Raw genomic sequence first — 17,918 nt, 5'->3', positions numbered from 1 at the left:
TTTATTCTTGTTGTATAAAGTTAAATGGAGAAACAGCTATGCAACTGTCCCAAAACAACTGACCACGCTTATGAACATAAAAACTGAGTCCAATAAAAATCTGAAATGTTATGCTCATTTCCTTTCCCTTTTTTGGCATTGACAATTGAAGTATTTTTTTCAAAAAAAGGAACTAGTATGGTCTAGTTTACCAACGTTCTCTTCTGATGAGAAGTGAGAGGATAAAGTTACAGGAGAAGACAGTCTAGTTCAGTATCTGATTAGAATTCCTATTGTTACCACCTAGGGAACTGATCACAGAGGGAATTACTTCTAACAATTTCAAATCATTTGGTTAAAATTCAGACAAGCTTGAAAGTCACCAAATTTTTCCTTCAATACAAACTACTGATACATATACTTCATAAATGAATTACTCTTCCACCCCACCTCTGGTTGGCACAATCAACTGAAAGCATCTGCATATCCAAGAGATTTGGGCAGTTTTTAAATACAGTAAATTGACAGACTTGTGAAGCTAGCAAAAGCAATGCACAGGTATTTCACTAAATCCAAATATATCTTTTTCCCTCTTATCAAAAGAGGTCTTATTTAAAAAAAAAAAAAATCAATGTTTAATGGCAGAACAAAGCAATTTTAAATGAAGTCCTTCCTTTTCACTATTTTCTTCACATGCTAGCTATAAAAATTATGTGCCAAGTGTCTTCAAATCACTACTGCAATTTCAATTTCTACTCTCCCCTTAATGCTTCTCAGCACTTCTGTTCCATGAAGATATTTTACCATATTTATTCCATGTTTATATGAACATACCTCCAGTATCAGCTTCTCAGTAAGACAAGCTGTATTATGGATTGTTTCCTCTCCTTCCTTCCCCTGAGCACAAACTACATTCAGCTACACTGAGACCACAAACAAAACTGCTAGTACAAAGTTCCTTTTACTATTAGAACACAATTGTCCACAGTGAGAGACAGGCAACACGCAAGATATTCAAGACCATCACCTACCAGTAAAGATGTTGACGTTTTAAGTGCAGGAAAATTGAAGAAACCACGCACGAACTGTGCAGCACAGGAGGTTGTGCTCATAAGGTGACAAAGAACCACTATTTATACTAGCCAGCTATCCAGATTTCCTTCTTGCATGATTTTGATGCTGAGGCAGTGTAAGAGGTTGTTCTGAGTGTGGGTTACAGCTTTAGAGCATGATTTCCTATCAGATAACACAGCCAGCAAATTCCAGCAAGGCAAAGATCTGAAGAGATTTTATACAAATGTAGGAATAAAGGCATGAATACTTTAGCCACAAAAAGAACCTTTTTATGTATTTCTATATAAGTTTAAGGAGGGGACACATGGGGGAAAAGTCTAAAATAAATTAATCCGTCTAAAACACGTGTCTCAGTTCTCTTTATGTTTTTTCATGAAGTACCTGATTTAAGCCAACTGCTTAAAAGACAGAACAGTCTGGGTTAGAAGAGACCTTTGCAGACCTTTTACTTCTTGCTTGTCACATAACAGAACTTAGATCCAGCAGCTGAAAACTTAGCTTCTTGCCCTGCAGAACAGTCTTATCAAAAAACTGTAAGGGGGGAGTGTAACAGAAATCAAAGCTAGTATTTGCTTTTCTAGAAGACTCAATATACATGCTTGTTCTGATCTCTTTGCCTCACACAACAGGCAAATGGGCCAAAACAGTATTACAGGGAGAGCACTTTGAAGAGAAGGGGAACTGCCTTATGTTTTGTCTGAAAGCACTATACAGTGATATAGACAGTTTGGGAATCAGCCAGGAAGTGTCAGTCTGCTTCGCATTCACCTTCATGAAGCTGCAAAGAAGCAAGCTAGCAGGGCCTAGGTAACTGCTGTCACACTTTTCAGTCACACTGACACCATTCTGTCAACTCCACCCAGCCAGGAGAAGGGAGTGGCAGCAGAGTTTCTTGCTACATAAATAGTTGCATAGTAGATCAGTAAGCTACATAAATATCTCAGCCAGTAAGCTCAGAAAGACTTCAGAAATGGACCCCTCTTTCCTCCAGCTGATTTAAGAGGGAAAACAAACCAACATACACAAAACAACACAAACACCTTATGTGATACTACCAGCCAAACATGGATATGGTATAAGTTCTAGCATCCTCATCTTTCTTATGGGATGAACCTCACCAAGACCGTTCCTACTCATCTTCACTGAAGATTGCTACAAGTATTAGTGCCACCTCCTGAATACAAGACAGCTGATGGATTTTAGCTTCTTCTGTTACAACATTCACCTCACTTGTCCTTCGGTCAGTCTTCCTTCCTGAACAACATTTCAGACAAAGCATATTCAGCTACATTGAGTTCTCATTCACCCAGAAAGAGCTCCTAGAACATGCGTTTACCTCAGAACAATTTAGTCCCACACCTTGAAACAGGAACTATGGCATGATCAGCTAGCTATTGTCTGACACAAGTGTATCAACACTAACCAGATGCATTTGACTAACTGAACATAAGGTCATACCAACTCTTCAGCTGAACATGCATCCCGATAAAGCTCATTTCTACTTCAGACAATAGCACAACTTGACAGCCACACCACATTAAGTCCAGCTCTTGATGTACTTAGGGCACTCTGTATTGCATTCTTGCTGCCTTGCCACCAGATTCAACTTTTCAGGATTGTTGGGATGGGCATCCTCACAGCATTTAAGTGGGGGTCCTCTTCTTAACATTGGTTCAAGATTTCTCAAGAACAAAACTGAGAAATTCTACTCCTTTGGACCCAGTCAGGAACATAAGCTTCCAATATTCATCACCTGGCTATGGACCCAACTTAGTAATGATACTTCATAAAAGGAATACTATTATACAGCAGTGCTCCAAGTCACTTGAAAATAACACATGAAGTTGCTCTGACAGACCACCTGGGAACAACTGCAAGGAATCACTAGGAAATGCTGGAGCACATTAGTAGCCAGTGCTGATTTTATGTAGGCAAACTCTTTATAAAGACCCAAAAACAGGTTAAAAATGAAACAGACAAGATTACTAAGAGAAACCATGAGAAACAGGGAAAGGATTAGCTTGCTTAGAGCTGGATCGTGGGAAATTTACTAATGCCTTAAACAGAAATACTGTAGAATAAACCTGATTTTAATCTTCAGACCAGGAAGTTTGCAAGGTTTATAAATATTTAAAAAAATAAAAATTATGTGCCAAGTGTCTTCAAATCACTACTGCAGTTTCAATTTCTACTCTCCCCTTAATGCTTCTCAGCACTTCTGTTCCATGAAGATATTTTATCGTATTTATTCCATGTTTATATGAACATAGCTCCAGTATCAGCTTCTCAGTAAGACAAGCTGCATCATGGATAAAATAAAAATTTTAAAAAATAATAAATTAATTAATTAAAAGCCCTGGTCTGTTAAAAAACCCCTAGCATTGTGGAGGCCTCCCTGATCTCTGAACATGCATTACAGACATTAGTAATATGTAGCCTCTGCCATATATGTGATGCTCCTCTGCACTGTGGTGCAACTAGACTACTGAAGGTATAACAGATGACCCTCTCATACCACCTCACCTCTTATTGTATGTAGTAGCCATTGTCGTCAAAGCAACCAAGATAATATCTCAGGGGTTATTAAAATTTCCCCATTACTCTAGAACAAAACTAAACAACCAACCACAAAAAACCACAAAAAAACAAAAACAAAAACCCCACCACAAACAAACAAAAACCCCCACAACAACAACAAAACACAACAACAAATAACACATTTCCGCAGCTAGGAAATACTCCTAATATCACAATAAGAAATACAGGTTTGCTCACAATGAGTTTCAGTTCTAGGTAGATGAAAGATACTTGTCTTAAGCTAGAAAGGTAAAGGAATTTTTTATTAATGTCCTCAATATGTGCATTTAAACTGCCACATGTGAAGGGCCTGCATTACACTCCAGTCCATTTCTCTTAAGCACAAACAAGCTTTCAAAGAACCTGAAGGTCAGAATACATGGCTGCTTCTCTTCAAGAGTCTCAAATCAACACAGAGAATATAAATTTAGCCCTCTACATTCATAAGTTTCCTAAATCATTTTCTGCACTGTCAGTTCTAAGTTCAGCACAATACAGACTATATCCTCATCTGTAAGGATAAAACATACCTCCTTTTCCCCCAACTGAGAAAATCTTTATGTTGACTAACTCAAACAATAAAAAACACAACTCCAGGTTTATGCCTTTCTTTGAATACCACACTAAGATTTCCTGTAACATAGTTACTCCTTCACTAACACATATGAGCCAAAAACTGACAAGTTACACCAACAAAAAAAGGCCTTGTTGTCAGTTCGGTTACACAAAGAAGTATGGCCAAGATACACATATCAGAAGAACCGAATGAGCAGAAGCTAACTAAAGATGAACCCCACAGAACTTATATCTTATTCGACTGTATCACCATGTATTACTTTCCATGCCAGATTCTAGTAACATAGCCAAGACAATGTTCATCTTCAGCTGACAGAAGCAAAGCCATCTCAAATTCTCCATTAAGCACACCTTCTTTGAAGATGGCATAAACACACAGCAGCCAGGATACTGCATGAAATCTTCTTGGCTAACAACCATTTCTGCCTGCAGTTGCTTTAAACTTCCTGAAGAGTTATTTTAGTTTTATCCTCTGATAAGAAAAGTATTGGGGAAAAAAAATTAACAGAGTCCAGCAACTTCAGTAGTTAAACAAGCATAAACCATGCTTTCACCTCATCTTATTCTTCCTCTCCTCAAGGAAGCAGTCTTCACACTAGGGCAAGCTTGAACACATGTACTATGAATTGCTTGTTTACTATCTACCTTCTTTAACTCTGAAGTTATCTTCTGCCTTAGAAGTGTCCACCCGCTTCTAAAGTTAAGGACCTCTAACACAATTAGAACTCCAGTCTCCATGCTAACTCATGAATGTAACTAGCAAACTGCAGAAAACACCTTTTTTTTTCCTCTTTTAAACTATAACCAACTTAGAGATGAAAACATTCTTGAAGATTTTATGAAGAGGCAAGGACTGATCCCTCCAAATTTAACTAAGTACTAAGCAGTACTAAGTCTGTCCAATAAAGCAGAGACCATACAGAGATTCTGCTGCCTAAGCAAGAGCAGTTCTCCCAGTCTTCACACTGCTGTCTTTGAATGAACAGGAACTGCTCCACAGGAGAAAAAAGTCCTAAAAGAGAAAAATTTAATGATGTGTTCATGGTGTGTGTTTTAAGTTACAATAGAAACAAGTCTTGGGAGAACCAATTTTTACTTCTGAATCCCTACCAGGAATGCTAGACAATTCCAATTCTACTAGGGCACTCAAATTATGAACAGCCTCTACTGCTATCAGAGTATTTCAGAGATTCATGAACAATTAATTCATAGTTTAAATACATATAAAGTCAGACAAGCCATATGGCAACTTTATTTTTTTAAGTATGTTTTACCTGGATACAACTGGTCTTATGACCAAGAAAAGAATGTGTGATGAAATGATCAAAAAAAAAAAGTCACTGCATCCTAGGTGGAATTGCTTAGTTCACACACACAAACACAGAGTGCTGCTATATTGACACAATTAATTTGCTAGCTGCCTTTCCAAACAAGAACATTAAACCAAGTATTTTACTATTTTTACATACTATGGAGCTGGACATGACAGTAACAGTTTGGGGGGGGGGGTGAGTAGGTAAGCAGGTGAGGAGAAAAAGCTTTCAGCATTCAAGACGACAAGTGAAGTACCAAAATGTTTGTCTGATGGCAGAAAGCCCAGTTTGCTTTTGGGCTTCCTAACTCAGACACCCAGTCACACAGGTAGATACTGGTAAAAATGTCTTGTTCATCCATCTGTATCAGTTTCTTAAGCACAAACTGAGAAGTTGTATAAACATTCTGGATGTAATCATGTTAAACAGTTCCAATGTTCACAAGGAAGTTAACACCAACACTAAAGTATCTCTGTTGCTTTAATAATTTAGAACAATATAAAAGCAATAGAAGTATGATCATTAAGGAAATTAAGAAACTAAGGATAAGCATTGCTGAAAGCACTGTTTTGTCTAAATTTTGACAGCAGCTAGTAGGGTAGCAGCTTCTTGTCACCATAAAGATTACATGCAAATATTTTGAAAAGTCATCTGGCAATGAAAACATGTTTTTGCTTGCAAAACCAGAAAAAAACCCACAGCAGTAACAACAACAAAGACTTCCTTGAACTATTACAGCTACTACCTGCTAATATGATCTGGAATCAAGATCTGTTTCACTTTAAACAGAAGTTTCACTTTAGGATTCCTAGGTAAGTTTCCCTTCATTTGGCTGAAAATTTTCAAATTTCTGTTCCAAGAAGTAACAATGCCATGTATTTCATTATGCAGGATCTACTTCTGCAGAGGAAGTAAATGCAGACTGTACTTAAGCAGATTGGCAATACAGTAATAGAAATTATATAGTCCTAAAACATACTCAGTGCAAGAAGCAGAAACACTGGCAAAAAAAAATTATGACAACGAGTTGTTCTGCAGAAGGCCAAAAGCTGTAGCAATTTTACTGCAATGTCAGCTCCAAGCACACACATGGACTCCAATTAACACTCACTGATCATGCAGCACTCTCCAAGGCACAGAAGGCCTCTCTCCTCCCCCAGCGGCACTCCAGTAAATGTAACCCCTCCCCAACGCTGAATACGTGGAGCACCGGTGTTCAGCCCCGTCAGCCACCCAGCTAAAAACAGACCACAGATACCGTGCCGGAAAAAGCCCCGAGAGACGTAGGGGGGGGCGGCTGCCGTGGCGGCACCGTGCTCCAACCTAGGCCCCGAGTGTGCATTTGCATCCAAAGCCAACTCCCGGCCGGCTGCGGGGCCGCAGGGGCCCGCCTGCCGTGCGGCGGGAGGGAGGGCGAGCGGGCAGCCGGGCTCCCTGGGTCCCCGTTCCGCGGCCCAGCCTCGCCTCCGGCGGGGGCCCCACGCCCGGGTGCTTTCCCGGGGCTCGGCCGCCGCCTCACCCAGCCGACCCCGCACACCCCTTTGTTCTGCAGCCCTCTCCCGTCCATACCTCCAGGATGTCCTCCAACACGTACGCCTCCATCGCGGCAGCCGCCACCTCTGCCGTGCCTCACCGGTCTGCCATGACCCCCCTTCTTCCCTCCCGCCCCCCGCCGTCGCTGGGACGGGCGGACAGGCTGCCGGCCGCAGCACGCTCGCTCCCCCCCGCTGTCAGCACGGGAACAGGAAATGGACTGTTCCACCCCGCGCAGAGCCGGCACCTACCACCCTAGCGCGGGGGGTGCCGCGGCGGCCCCGGGACAGCACCGTTCCACTCCCCCCGCCCCAAGGAGTGCCCCGCCGGCAGCCCCCAGCCAGCGCCTCCGTCCGGCTCCATCTTTGGGGTTCTGCTTGGGTCTTCCAAAGCGCACCTGAGTATTTAAAAAAGATAAAACAAAAAGAACGAATAAAGAAAAAACCCTAAAGAAACCAGCTCCCTTGTAGGTTTTTCATAATGCATTTCACCACCCTCCCTTGTCATTAATTCAGTGATTGGTGCTTCTCCTCATCTACCCCCTCTGCCACCCACAAGTCCAGCGCAACAGGCCTGCCCAAAGCCTCCGACTCACACACACACACACACGGAAGAGCTTTTAAGTGTTGCAGAGGTCTCGAATGACTCACCTGGTGGCCACCAAAACTGGGAGCACAGGCTCACCCAGCTGCCTCCATGAGGTAGGTCTCCCAGCTGGAGCTCCACAACGTCTCCTCCTGGTACACAGGCCTGATACTAGTCCTGTTATGCTGAGAGGGTCTGACAGACCATTTCGGTACACATCAGCGTTGCTGGGGCCACTTTACACACTCATTCTGACCCAATAAAGTTCACAAATCCACTTTGGGTGGTGTTCCTTGAGTCTATGTACTGCCACCCTATTCTAACCACTCTTGATAACAAAACAAACTCCTCAAACCTGTTCAAGAACACCAACTCTTAGATCAAGCTGATCTATGACATGGCCCACATTTTTTTCTGTGCTATGACCTGGCTTCCCACTACAGCAAAACCTCCTAAGTCAACTAACCCATCCTAAGTGCTGCACCATCTACTTACTGCATTTCCAACCACCCCATCCTTTTCTTCTCTACTGCTTGAGGGCAATGCAGGGTGACCACGAATTCTAGAAACAGCCTGCAACTCCAATAATAAAGGAATACAGTCAAGTCACCATTGAACAGAAAAATGAATCTCTTTCAGGCAACATTATGAACATCACATCATGGGGACTACTAGGAGCTAACAAGCCAGCTCCACCCAAGTGAACTGGTAGTCTGTTAAGAAAGGTTACCCACACACTACTCCATATAACAGCTCCAAGCCTCACCTCATTGCAGAGCCCTGGAGACAGTAACATCTCTGGGCTTCAGAAACAGGCCTGCACCTCAGGAAAGACTGTCCTCATGGAAGGCATGACAGGAAAGTGACAGCAGACAGGTCAGCCAGGATCCCCTCTCTCTTGTTCCTCAGGCTTCACTACAACTGTGGTTCTGCCCAAGCACCACCAGCTTTAATCGCAAGGTATTGACCACATGAAATAAGATCTCCATGGGGTGGTTTTGAGAACCATCATCATCTCCACCTTCTCTGCTTCACTCAAAACATCAACTGGTAGCTTGCACCAAGGAAAGTTAAATTTTACATGCTCCTTAAAACGCCAGGTGACAGTGATATCCATTCTCCACATAGGATTGGTCAATGATTTTGACCTATCTGCAGCTCTCAAAATATTAAATTTTCAGTTAAAAAAAATACAGCCTAACAAATCTTGTCAACCCTGCAAAAATTTTCTCCCTCACGAGCTTATTTTAGCAGAGCACAAATGGGTCTAGTGCCCAAGGAATTTAAATTCATATTTTGATTTGAAGAAATGCTAGTAGTAATTTTTTTTTAAATCAACATCATCTTTGGAAAAAAAAAGTTCTAATTGGACAAATACTTTCTCAACAGCAAGAATATTCTTAGCAAGTTTTTGTCGGCTGACCAGATCAACTACTAACATCTCAAAGAGAATAGTTGATCAGCCTAAATTTTAGGCACAGCTATGTTCTACTGCTAAAAAATTCTGTTCTTTAACAGAAAAGAAAAAAATGGGAAATATGACCTACTCACCTACCAAAAAGACCTCCATTTTACACAAAATCTACACTTGCCTATATGGTCTGTGAACATTTCCACTTTAGGAAACACCTCAGATTTTACACTGTTTTACTAGAATTAATTCAAGGAGCACCTCCTCTGTGGGTTCTTTGTTTTTGACACTAACTTGTCTTAAGCCTGTTTTCAGAACTTATGTCCTACATAATTAACATCACAGAAGAATTTTTATGCCATTCATCAAATACCTTATTGAACTCTTGCTTGCATTTTGCCTGTCCAGTTGGTCAGGTTTTCTTTCAGAGGTACTAGACTGAGCAAGTTAACTGATAAATCCAGCCATTACTGTTTTATCTGCTATTCAGCCAGTTGTTGGCTTTAATAAAAAAGTTCTAAAAAACACACACAAATATCTAATGACTTACCCTTGTCAGAGGTTACCTCTGAGGAGAAGAAAATTGCCAACCTTTACAGCAGACCTCAATCCACTTAGGTTTGTCTTAACAAGAGTACTTTATGCAGGATCACTTCGAGTAGTGCCTTCCTGACTTCCCATCAAACTTTATGGGGCACATCTACCTATGAAAGTGAAGGCTCAGCAATCTTGCATTACATAGTCAAGAAGATTCATAGAAGACTTAGCTGCCTTGAGGGAAATGAATCATATAACTACATATCACAGCTTACTTTCCATAGGAAACTGTTTTCCATGCAAAGAATCGCAGGACAAAATTCCATGGTTCCTTTCAAGAGGTGCTTTTGGGTCAGCATTTTTAACACACTTAGCAGCCCCTTGCAGTGGATCCTGGGTACATACAGCCTAGCAATTATACACAAGTGTCAGTCTTTCAAGTGTCAGAAAGAATTATCAGATACCTTCTATCACACAGAAAATGCAGAAAACAGACAACTCAGCACTAAGACACTTTACATACAACAACACTGAAAACATTTTCAAATGTAATGATAGCATAACACAGTGCACTAGGTTTGCATGGCACACTCTCCATTTTTACAGAACAAATGCAAGATTTTCAGGAGAAACAAGCTCACCTCAAAAGCTGAACCACTTCTAGTCCCACTTGGAAGATGGCAGAGAGTTCTGTCTGCAACAACATAAATTCACTTACAAAACCATAACCAGAACTTCAGAGCTTCAAGCTGTGTTAACACCATCAAAAACACCACAAGTAGTCAGGTTCTACATGTGAGCAATGAGGGCAAACAACCTAACCTACTAAATATTCCACTGAAAGCAAGTCACACTCAGTATGTTTTCTTTCACACTAAAAATCCTGATACTTCAATCCCATTTGTGTTCCTGTTCCCTCACGTCCTCCTCTCTCCTGGCTGACCTTCATCTGCAGCCCCCTGGTTCAGGCTCAGGAAGAACCATTCACTTGCCACATAACATCCACCACTTCACTTAGTAATTCAAAATAATTTGTAGCATTGAATACAAAATTCCAAAAAGCCCATTCCCAAGTTCAGTAAAACATAAAGACTTCAATGCAGGCTTCCATTCCTGCAAGAAAAGTATCTACTGGGGGAGGGGGGAAGAAAAACAAACACCCAAAACATCAACAAAAAAAACCTAAACCCCAACCAAACAGAAAACCAACAAAAACCCTATTTAGAAGTCAGCAACTAATTTATCTTGTATTTCTACTGTGTGATTTTGGGTCTTCACAGATACATATTTTCAAGTTTTGCAAGTGTGACTACAAATCTTTTTTCTCTTTGCTTTCAAGCCCAGCTCTATGAATTGCTTTAATTAGCTGGTTTTAGAAAAAAAACTCTTTCAGAAACATCTCAGCCTCTATTTGAAACCTTATTAGCTTTATTTCGCATTACTATGAAGGGCATGACCTAGTCAGCATTCTCATCTATTACCATCCACTACTAAAAAGCTGCCTTTTCTTCTGAAAAAGTGGTACCTTAAAACGCAGCTGTCCAAGGCATGCACATCCATCATGTTTTTTTATTACCATTCCTTACATTCTGCAAGCCTAAAACACAGAAAAGCCCTTATGTTCTACACACAGAAGGTAGGAGAGGTGCAGCTTGAAGAGACAAACTTAGCACAACACTGCTTAAAAACAGGGGAAAAAGCGCCCTATTTCACAATACACTGAAGTGTGTTAGACCAAAGAGAATCCTGAGATAGCACTGAAAGACAAAGACAGGGACAAGTATTAATCAAGTTTGGTTTACTCTATGCTATGCTCCCAATACAGCACTTGTAACTAAAGCTTAGTGAAAACTGTATGATTTGACCAAAGAAGAATGAAAGCATCCACTAGAACACAATCGTTCATGCAGGATAAAGTACGTAAATGCTCAAGACCTAGTGGACTTTTTTCTAATTCCTAGTTCAATCTTCCAGTATTCTCACAGGCCACCACTAAACTTGAAATAGCATCACTCAGATTACATCACCCTGAATCACCAGCATTTTGACAATTGATCCGAGACAGATTCTGGCACTCAGAAATGTAAGCATTTAAACAATTGATCAGACAATTCCCACTCTTATATCACAAAAGCACATTGTTATCTATTTACAGCTGATCAAGCAGTACTGGTCACCAACTGTCCCAAAGCATATAAACACACTTTGTGTCCTTTCAGAGTCACAGAGCTCAGTGTCAAGGTTGGGTTGTTTAAACTGTGTCCAACACAGATGCTAACGCCTTATTCAGTAGAACCATGAGGTGCATTAATTACTAAAAAAACCCAAATCACTTTGAGATTGAGAGTTTAAAATAGCCCTTAAATACAGTACAAAGTATCATTCAGTTATGCCCCTCAGCACAACCTTCCCAAGTATTTCTCTTTCCAGCAGTAGGTAGACAGTCCTAAAAAGATGACCTCAGATAGAATCAATAAGTTGCCCAGACCATTCAGAGCAAAAAGCAGGGTGGGTTTCCAGCAGAAATTTTGTGACATCCCTATTTTCCACTAAGTGTAGAGCACCAAGATGCAAAAAACCCACTAATGTCACATGAAATACCTTGAAAACTGAAGCACCTATCACAAACAAAATACATTTGAAAATGTTGAATATGACGTGATACATTTGCAGAGAGAAGACTTATTCCATGTGGATTAGAAATCCACATGACATACGGAAACTCAATCTACATAAGGGAAAACTCCATTATTAGAACTTCTCAAATGAGAAAGTTTCCTCTTCTAACACAAAACAAAAAACTGTAAGACACATGAGCAGTTGTTTATATGCCAGAGAAGCATTCAATGGCACAACTATCATTCAGATAGTTTTTCCAAGGCTGCTTCAAACTTGTGTTTGAAGGATTATGTGGACAAGATGCACATACAAGTCAACAGCAGGAAAACAGTAAATATGGCAATACAATACAGAGAACTCACCCTCTTATAGCTTCTGTCCCAAGCTTCATCACTGGTAGCCAGAGAGCACTCCCATTACTGCTTAAGGAGAGAGCAAAAAACCTGTGTAGGACAAGAAATCACCTACAGAGTAACCAACAAAATGAACCCAAGTCATTTTGTCACACAAGTCATTACGCTCCAAAGGGATGGTTGGTTGGGTTTTTTTTTAATAGTCTGGACTTACTTTATTCTGTCTTAGAGGCTGCAAAAGTAGATCATCAAAATAGCATGTAAAAAAAAAAAAAAAAAAATCAACCAATTTCATCAAAATCTAGGAGCATGTGTCTCCCAAAAACCTGTCACAGTGGTGGTTGCTGGAGGGGGAGACCTTATTGCTGTCTACAACTACCTGAAAGGAGGTTGTAGCATGGAGGGTGTTGGTCTCTTCTGCCAAGTAGCAAGCAATAGGACAAGAGGAAGTGGCCTCAAGTTGCACCAGGGGAGGTTTTGATTGGATATTAGGAAAAAATTCTTCACGGAAAGGGTTGTCAGGTATTGGAACAGGTTGTCTAGTGCAGTGCTGGAGTCACCATCCCTGGAGGTGTTTAAAAGGCATTTAGACGAGGTTCTTAGGGACATGGTTTGGTGCTAGAGTTAGGTTAGGTTATGGTTGGACTCAATGATCCTGAGGGTCTCTTCCAACTGAAATCATTCTGTGATTCTATTCTGTATTAAATAATACAATGCAGTTACTGTGATCATCTTCAAAATACCACAAGAAGAGGAAAAAAAGGCAAAAACCCTAACTTATCTGGAGACATAACTAACGAGTAAACAACTCAAAATAACACACTACAATTATACGCCACCTACTGGTGGATCTCCTCCTCCTCCTGCTAATACTAGCTTTGAGCTTTGTGTTTGGTCCATTTCTTCACTTTTTAGAGAAGAGACTCCTACCCACCTTCCTTTTGCTGGACTGAGCCAAGGTCTTCCAATCTGCTCTGAGAGTAAAAATAAAAGTTTTTCAAAACCCTCTATAAGTCAAAACTGAATGTTTCCCCAAACAGAGTATATACTCCCCCAGATAAGCTCAACGCCTTGTAAAATTCCACTAGTATTTATCAACCTTCATTTGGAACTATATCCCCATCTGTGTGCACACCTTACATCACTCCATTAGCTAGTTCAGATAACCACTAAGACACTAAGCATGTTCTTCACTCTCTGCTACTTCTGATATCATTTTTACTTTTAAAATATTTTAAAACATAAAAGCATGACCTCTACTTAGTAGTAGTTTACAGTCATTTGTGTATTTTCTAAGGTTCCTCATTTATATGTTGATATTAAAAAAAAGCGCTTTAAACATATTGTTTCCATTTGTCTCTCCAGATGGATTCAAACTCCTTACTCTTGATCCTCAGTGGTAAATGATTACATAAAATCAAGTCTGTCTCAAGCCAAACCTCAGCAAGTCATGACCATCATGTGCTTTTACTATTTCACATAGCATCTTGTTTTCCTTTACTTGACTTTTCCAATTATCACATCTTCACAGTTGTCAGACAGACTATATTTCCAACATCCTTCAGGTAGTTGCTTTAGTGAATTTAAAACTAATGAGATCTACTCTATTCCTTTGTTTTATTGTTGTGAGAGGTAGATTTAACCTGATAAAACCTACCAGTTTAAATATACACTTTTAGTCTAATTTCTCTTTATTCTCTTATCCTCATAATTTGGGGGAGGTTTTGAGCATTTCAAACTTTTCTGCCAAAAACTGCAGTGAAGCACCGAGTTTTACAATCACAATATGATCCTTGCTGCCTGTCCTTACCATCACATCACCATTGTTTCAGCTGTTGTCTCCTCCCAGATAAGCAAACCTTTCTATAAAGAATTTGCATATTCTATGTAACAACTAGGCAACAACTGCATATTCTAACAACGACTATGGAACAACTATGTAACAACTTCCTTGACTGTCCAAGACTCCCACTGAAAAACTAAGCTTTCTCCCAAGACATATTTTTATTTCTGTCCGGCATATTCTTTACCTTGCCTATGGTGGCAAGGCATTTGAGACCCTTCTGCCACACTCAGTATCTTCTGTTAATTAAATTTTACTCTTTTTGCTAAGCATATAGAGCTGGATGGCATGAAATTCTATTCTTCAAGAAGCCTTAATGTGGTACTCTTGAGACCTAGGTTTCCCACAGCCCCAAGTAAACTAGTATCTTTGAACAGTCTCTGTGCTATACTGCCTCTAAAGGTACCAAGGTAAACACATCAGGAGCTTTTTAACATCAATTTAGAAGACTACAAAAAAACCCTATAAGGTATTAAGACTGACTGTTGCCAGACTTGGATGTTCATAACCTGTCTGATGGAATAAAGCTGCCCAATCTCCTTCACACACTCCTCCTCAGATCTGTTCCCCCTTAACAGAAGCACTGTTCTAGCAAAATATACTTAGCAGCCTGCATGCACTGTCAGTGTCTGGTACAATCAGGGAGGATGACGACTCCACATCCAGAGAGAACCCTTTTCAAATAGCTATTTTCTCCTCCCAGTAGTAGTCAAGAGATTTTGGCATTCACACTGTAGTACTATTTCAAAGATTTCTCATTCAAGGGTCAGTAAAAAAAGGCAGTCACTCCCACAATTGAAAAAAAGTTGGCAACATAATGCCAGGAAGGATCAGGAGACTATAAGGATTCACCAAAAGCAGCTGCAAGCTCAAAGCAAAAGCATTCAGCTTACAGCACTTTTTCCAGGAACTCTGAGAAAAGGGATGTCAAAAAACTAGCTTTATCTAAAGTGAGATTGCAACACAAGTCAAGACTCGTAAGTTAATAGTCTTAAATTCTATTAGCAGCCTCTTGTCCTTACACCATCCATCTCTAAACAGAAGATCGTTGCACAACATAAAAATATTTCTGAAATTAGTCTTCACCTATGCCTAAATGAAACAACACCTAAACAGAGTTTTGTAGTCTAGTAAGCAGCATGCTGGCAGAGTGAGAGAAGCCCTTCTAATCAGCTAAGAGCCTTCCTCCCCAGTAAGTGCTTACATCAGCCCTACTATTTTGGATTTCAATTCTCTAAGGCAAACCTAAACATGGAAGAAGGAGGTAAGAAAATATCTTTATTCATACATAGCACTGCCCTTAAGACAGACTAAACTAGAATATCATTAAACGAGTGAGGCAAGAAATATTCCTGCAGATTTGTCTCCTTATTTATCCAGTGCATTTTCTGTCTAATTATTAGAGAAGCCCCTACAATTTCTTTAAGGGGGAACCGCCCATGCAAATTCAAATAAAACTGACACAAAGCTACAGAAGTGAGACAAACTTACATAGCATTAAGCATAAGCATTTAAAAAGTATTTTCCATCAGAAGTGTAAAATTATTGGCACAATTTTTTATCTAAGAGCAGCTTCCTGTAAGAGAAATTCCTTTCAGTTCTTCACTTCAAGTAGTCCATTTTTTCAGTAGGTAATACAATGTTCCAAGCCTTTAGTCCAAGAACTTCCAATGCACTGAAGAAATCTGGTTTTGGGCTAAACACAAGTAAGATGGCAAACACATTCAGCAAAGACAGCCATTTGGGACAGGGAGGATCCTTCTTCAAATCAAGTAAAATATACTCCTTTCTCACTTCACGGGTGAAATAGTGGTGACAGGAATGTGACGTATAATGTAAGCAGCATTTGTATGGCCTCTAAACAGAATAAAAATTTCTCACATGTGGGAGTCATGTACAGTCCAACAACATCCCTACTAGTGCTTCTTGAATCCTAAGCTAGGTACTAATGCAAGAAATCTTCACATTGGCATGTGAAAATTTGTGTACAAGTTCAAAACCATCCTCTTTGAACACATGATATATCTGGACACTATTTGGCACACAAGTAGGAGAACACGCCTACTTCAGGCAAAGTTGTTCTTTATTTTTACCTGGTTAATATTGGTAAGCAAGGTCCAAAATGTAGAGGTTCTCTCTTATACCTGCTGTAACATGATATATTTTGGCAATTTTAGCTATGCATTCACAGAACACATTGAACAAATAATAATGTAAGACTCAATAACCATAAAAAGGACTGAATGCAACATGCAAGCAGCCAGTTCCTTATTTCCAGTTCTTCAATCATGAAAACACATTGGAACTTGTCTGATGTTTTAAATATAAGCCCTTTTTACAGTTAACAGCTGTAACCCACTGGAAGTTCCTGAATAGTTTAAGTGCAGCTACATTCCCCACAAGGAGTTACGAGGCCCTCAACCAGAATAAGCCACTTTCTAGATCAAAGTCTCCTCCTCTTTTAAGTGGCTAAGTCCATAATTTTCTTCTATGCATAATAACCCAATCAAATGAACATTGATATAAAGTAACTATGTCAAATTTTAATCCAGAATCTGCTGTATCAGGATGCCCTCATCTCCATTTTCCCAGCTGTGAGCCAGACAGTTGTTTTAACAGCTCTGCTTTCAGGTGGGCTGTTCATAATGAATTTGGACTTGGTTTATATCAAATTGAGACCTATGCTAACGCCATGGAAACAAGCTTTCTTTTACAAACCTCCCAATAATCAGTTACTTAGCTGGCATCTTCAAGTTCATGGACTAAACCCACCAGAATACCTACTCCATTCATAGACAGCAATACCAAACCTAGAATTTAACAGAGAACAAGCTGTTAGAAAAAGCTGAAGGAGAAATTTATCAACTGAATAAAAACAATGAGAGACTTCTGTGTTCACTATATTATTTTAACATGATTGTTCACTTCTTGTTTCACCTGAAGCTACTTGGAAGATCACCACAGACTGAGGACTGCCCACCAGAATGCACAGCATTTACTGAACACAGTAAATGCAGAGGACTGCACAACACAGCTGAACCAGCTGCCAGCTTGAAATACCTCTAGCTCAACAGTGCTTGTTCATTGGAGTTCAATACCTCCTGTTCCCCATCTCTGCTGGGTCTTCAGAAATAAAAATCACAGATTCAGTTCATCTTAGACTACCAGAAGATTGAACAAATCACAAACATCTGCCCTCCTCAATTCAAGATGCACTCGCAGTAAGAGCCTGATTTTAGCTGAAAACTAGCCCTAAAGGTTTTCAAGAGCCCAAAACCAAAGAGTCTTTGGCAGTCTTCAGCAGCACAGCTAGACAACACTCACCACCCTGACAGCTGAGGATGAGTTCCCCTTTCAAACACATGCACGCCCTCACATAGCAGAACCTCTCCTCCACCGCTTGTATTTAAATTTTAGCATACACACAGAGCCTAAAGACATTATTCTACTAAGACAAAATCTTAAAAAATGCTTTGGAAGTTCAAAAAAATTATGAAAAATCATTTAAATATGTCCCA

At 40.1% G+C, this 17,918-nt stretch overlaps 1 protein-coding gene across 6 annotated transcripts in view; it reads right to left on the bottom strand.

Annotated features, from left to right (window-relative positions):
• ANKRD17 (ankyrin repeat domain 17) overlaps positions 1-17,918 on the bottom strand; it is a 97,288-nt gene that overhangs the window by 68,444 nt on the left and 10,926 nt on the right. The window contains exon 1 of one of the 6 annotated variants that reach the window (XM_065634814.1): positions 7,089-7,243. The exons of the other annotated variants lie outside the window; for them this stretch is intronic. Within the exon in view, the coding sequence (XP_065490886.1) occupies positions 7,089-7,121 (33 nt within the window). The 5' untranslated portion in view covers positions 7,122-7,243. Of the gene's footprint in view, positions 1-7,088; positions 7,244-17,918 lie in introns of those variants that run through there. 6 annotated transcript variants of the gene reach the window in all.

This window comes from Caloenas nicobarica, chromosome 4 (genome assembly GCF_036013445.1).
Source record: "Caloenas nicobarica isolate bCalNic1 chromosome 4, bCalNic1.hap1, whole genome shotgun sequence".
Classification (NCBI taxonomy): domain Eukaryota; kingdom Metazoa; phylum Chordata; class Aves; order Columbiformes; family Columbidae; genus Caloenas; species Caloenas nicobarica.
Note: the sequence above shows the minus strand (reverse complement) of the source record. Positions and strands in the feature narration are given on the sequence as shown.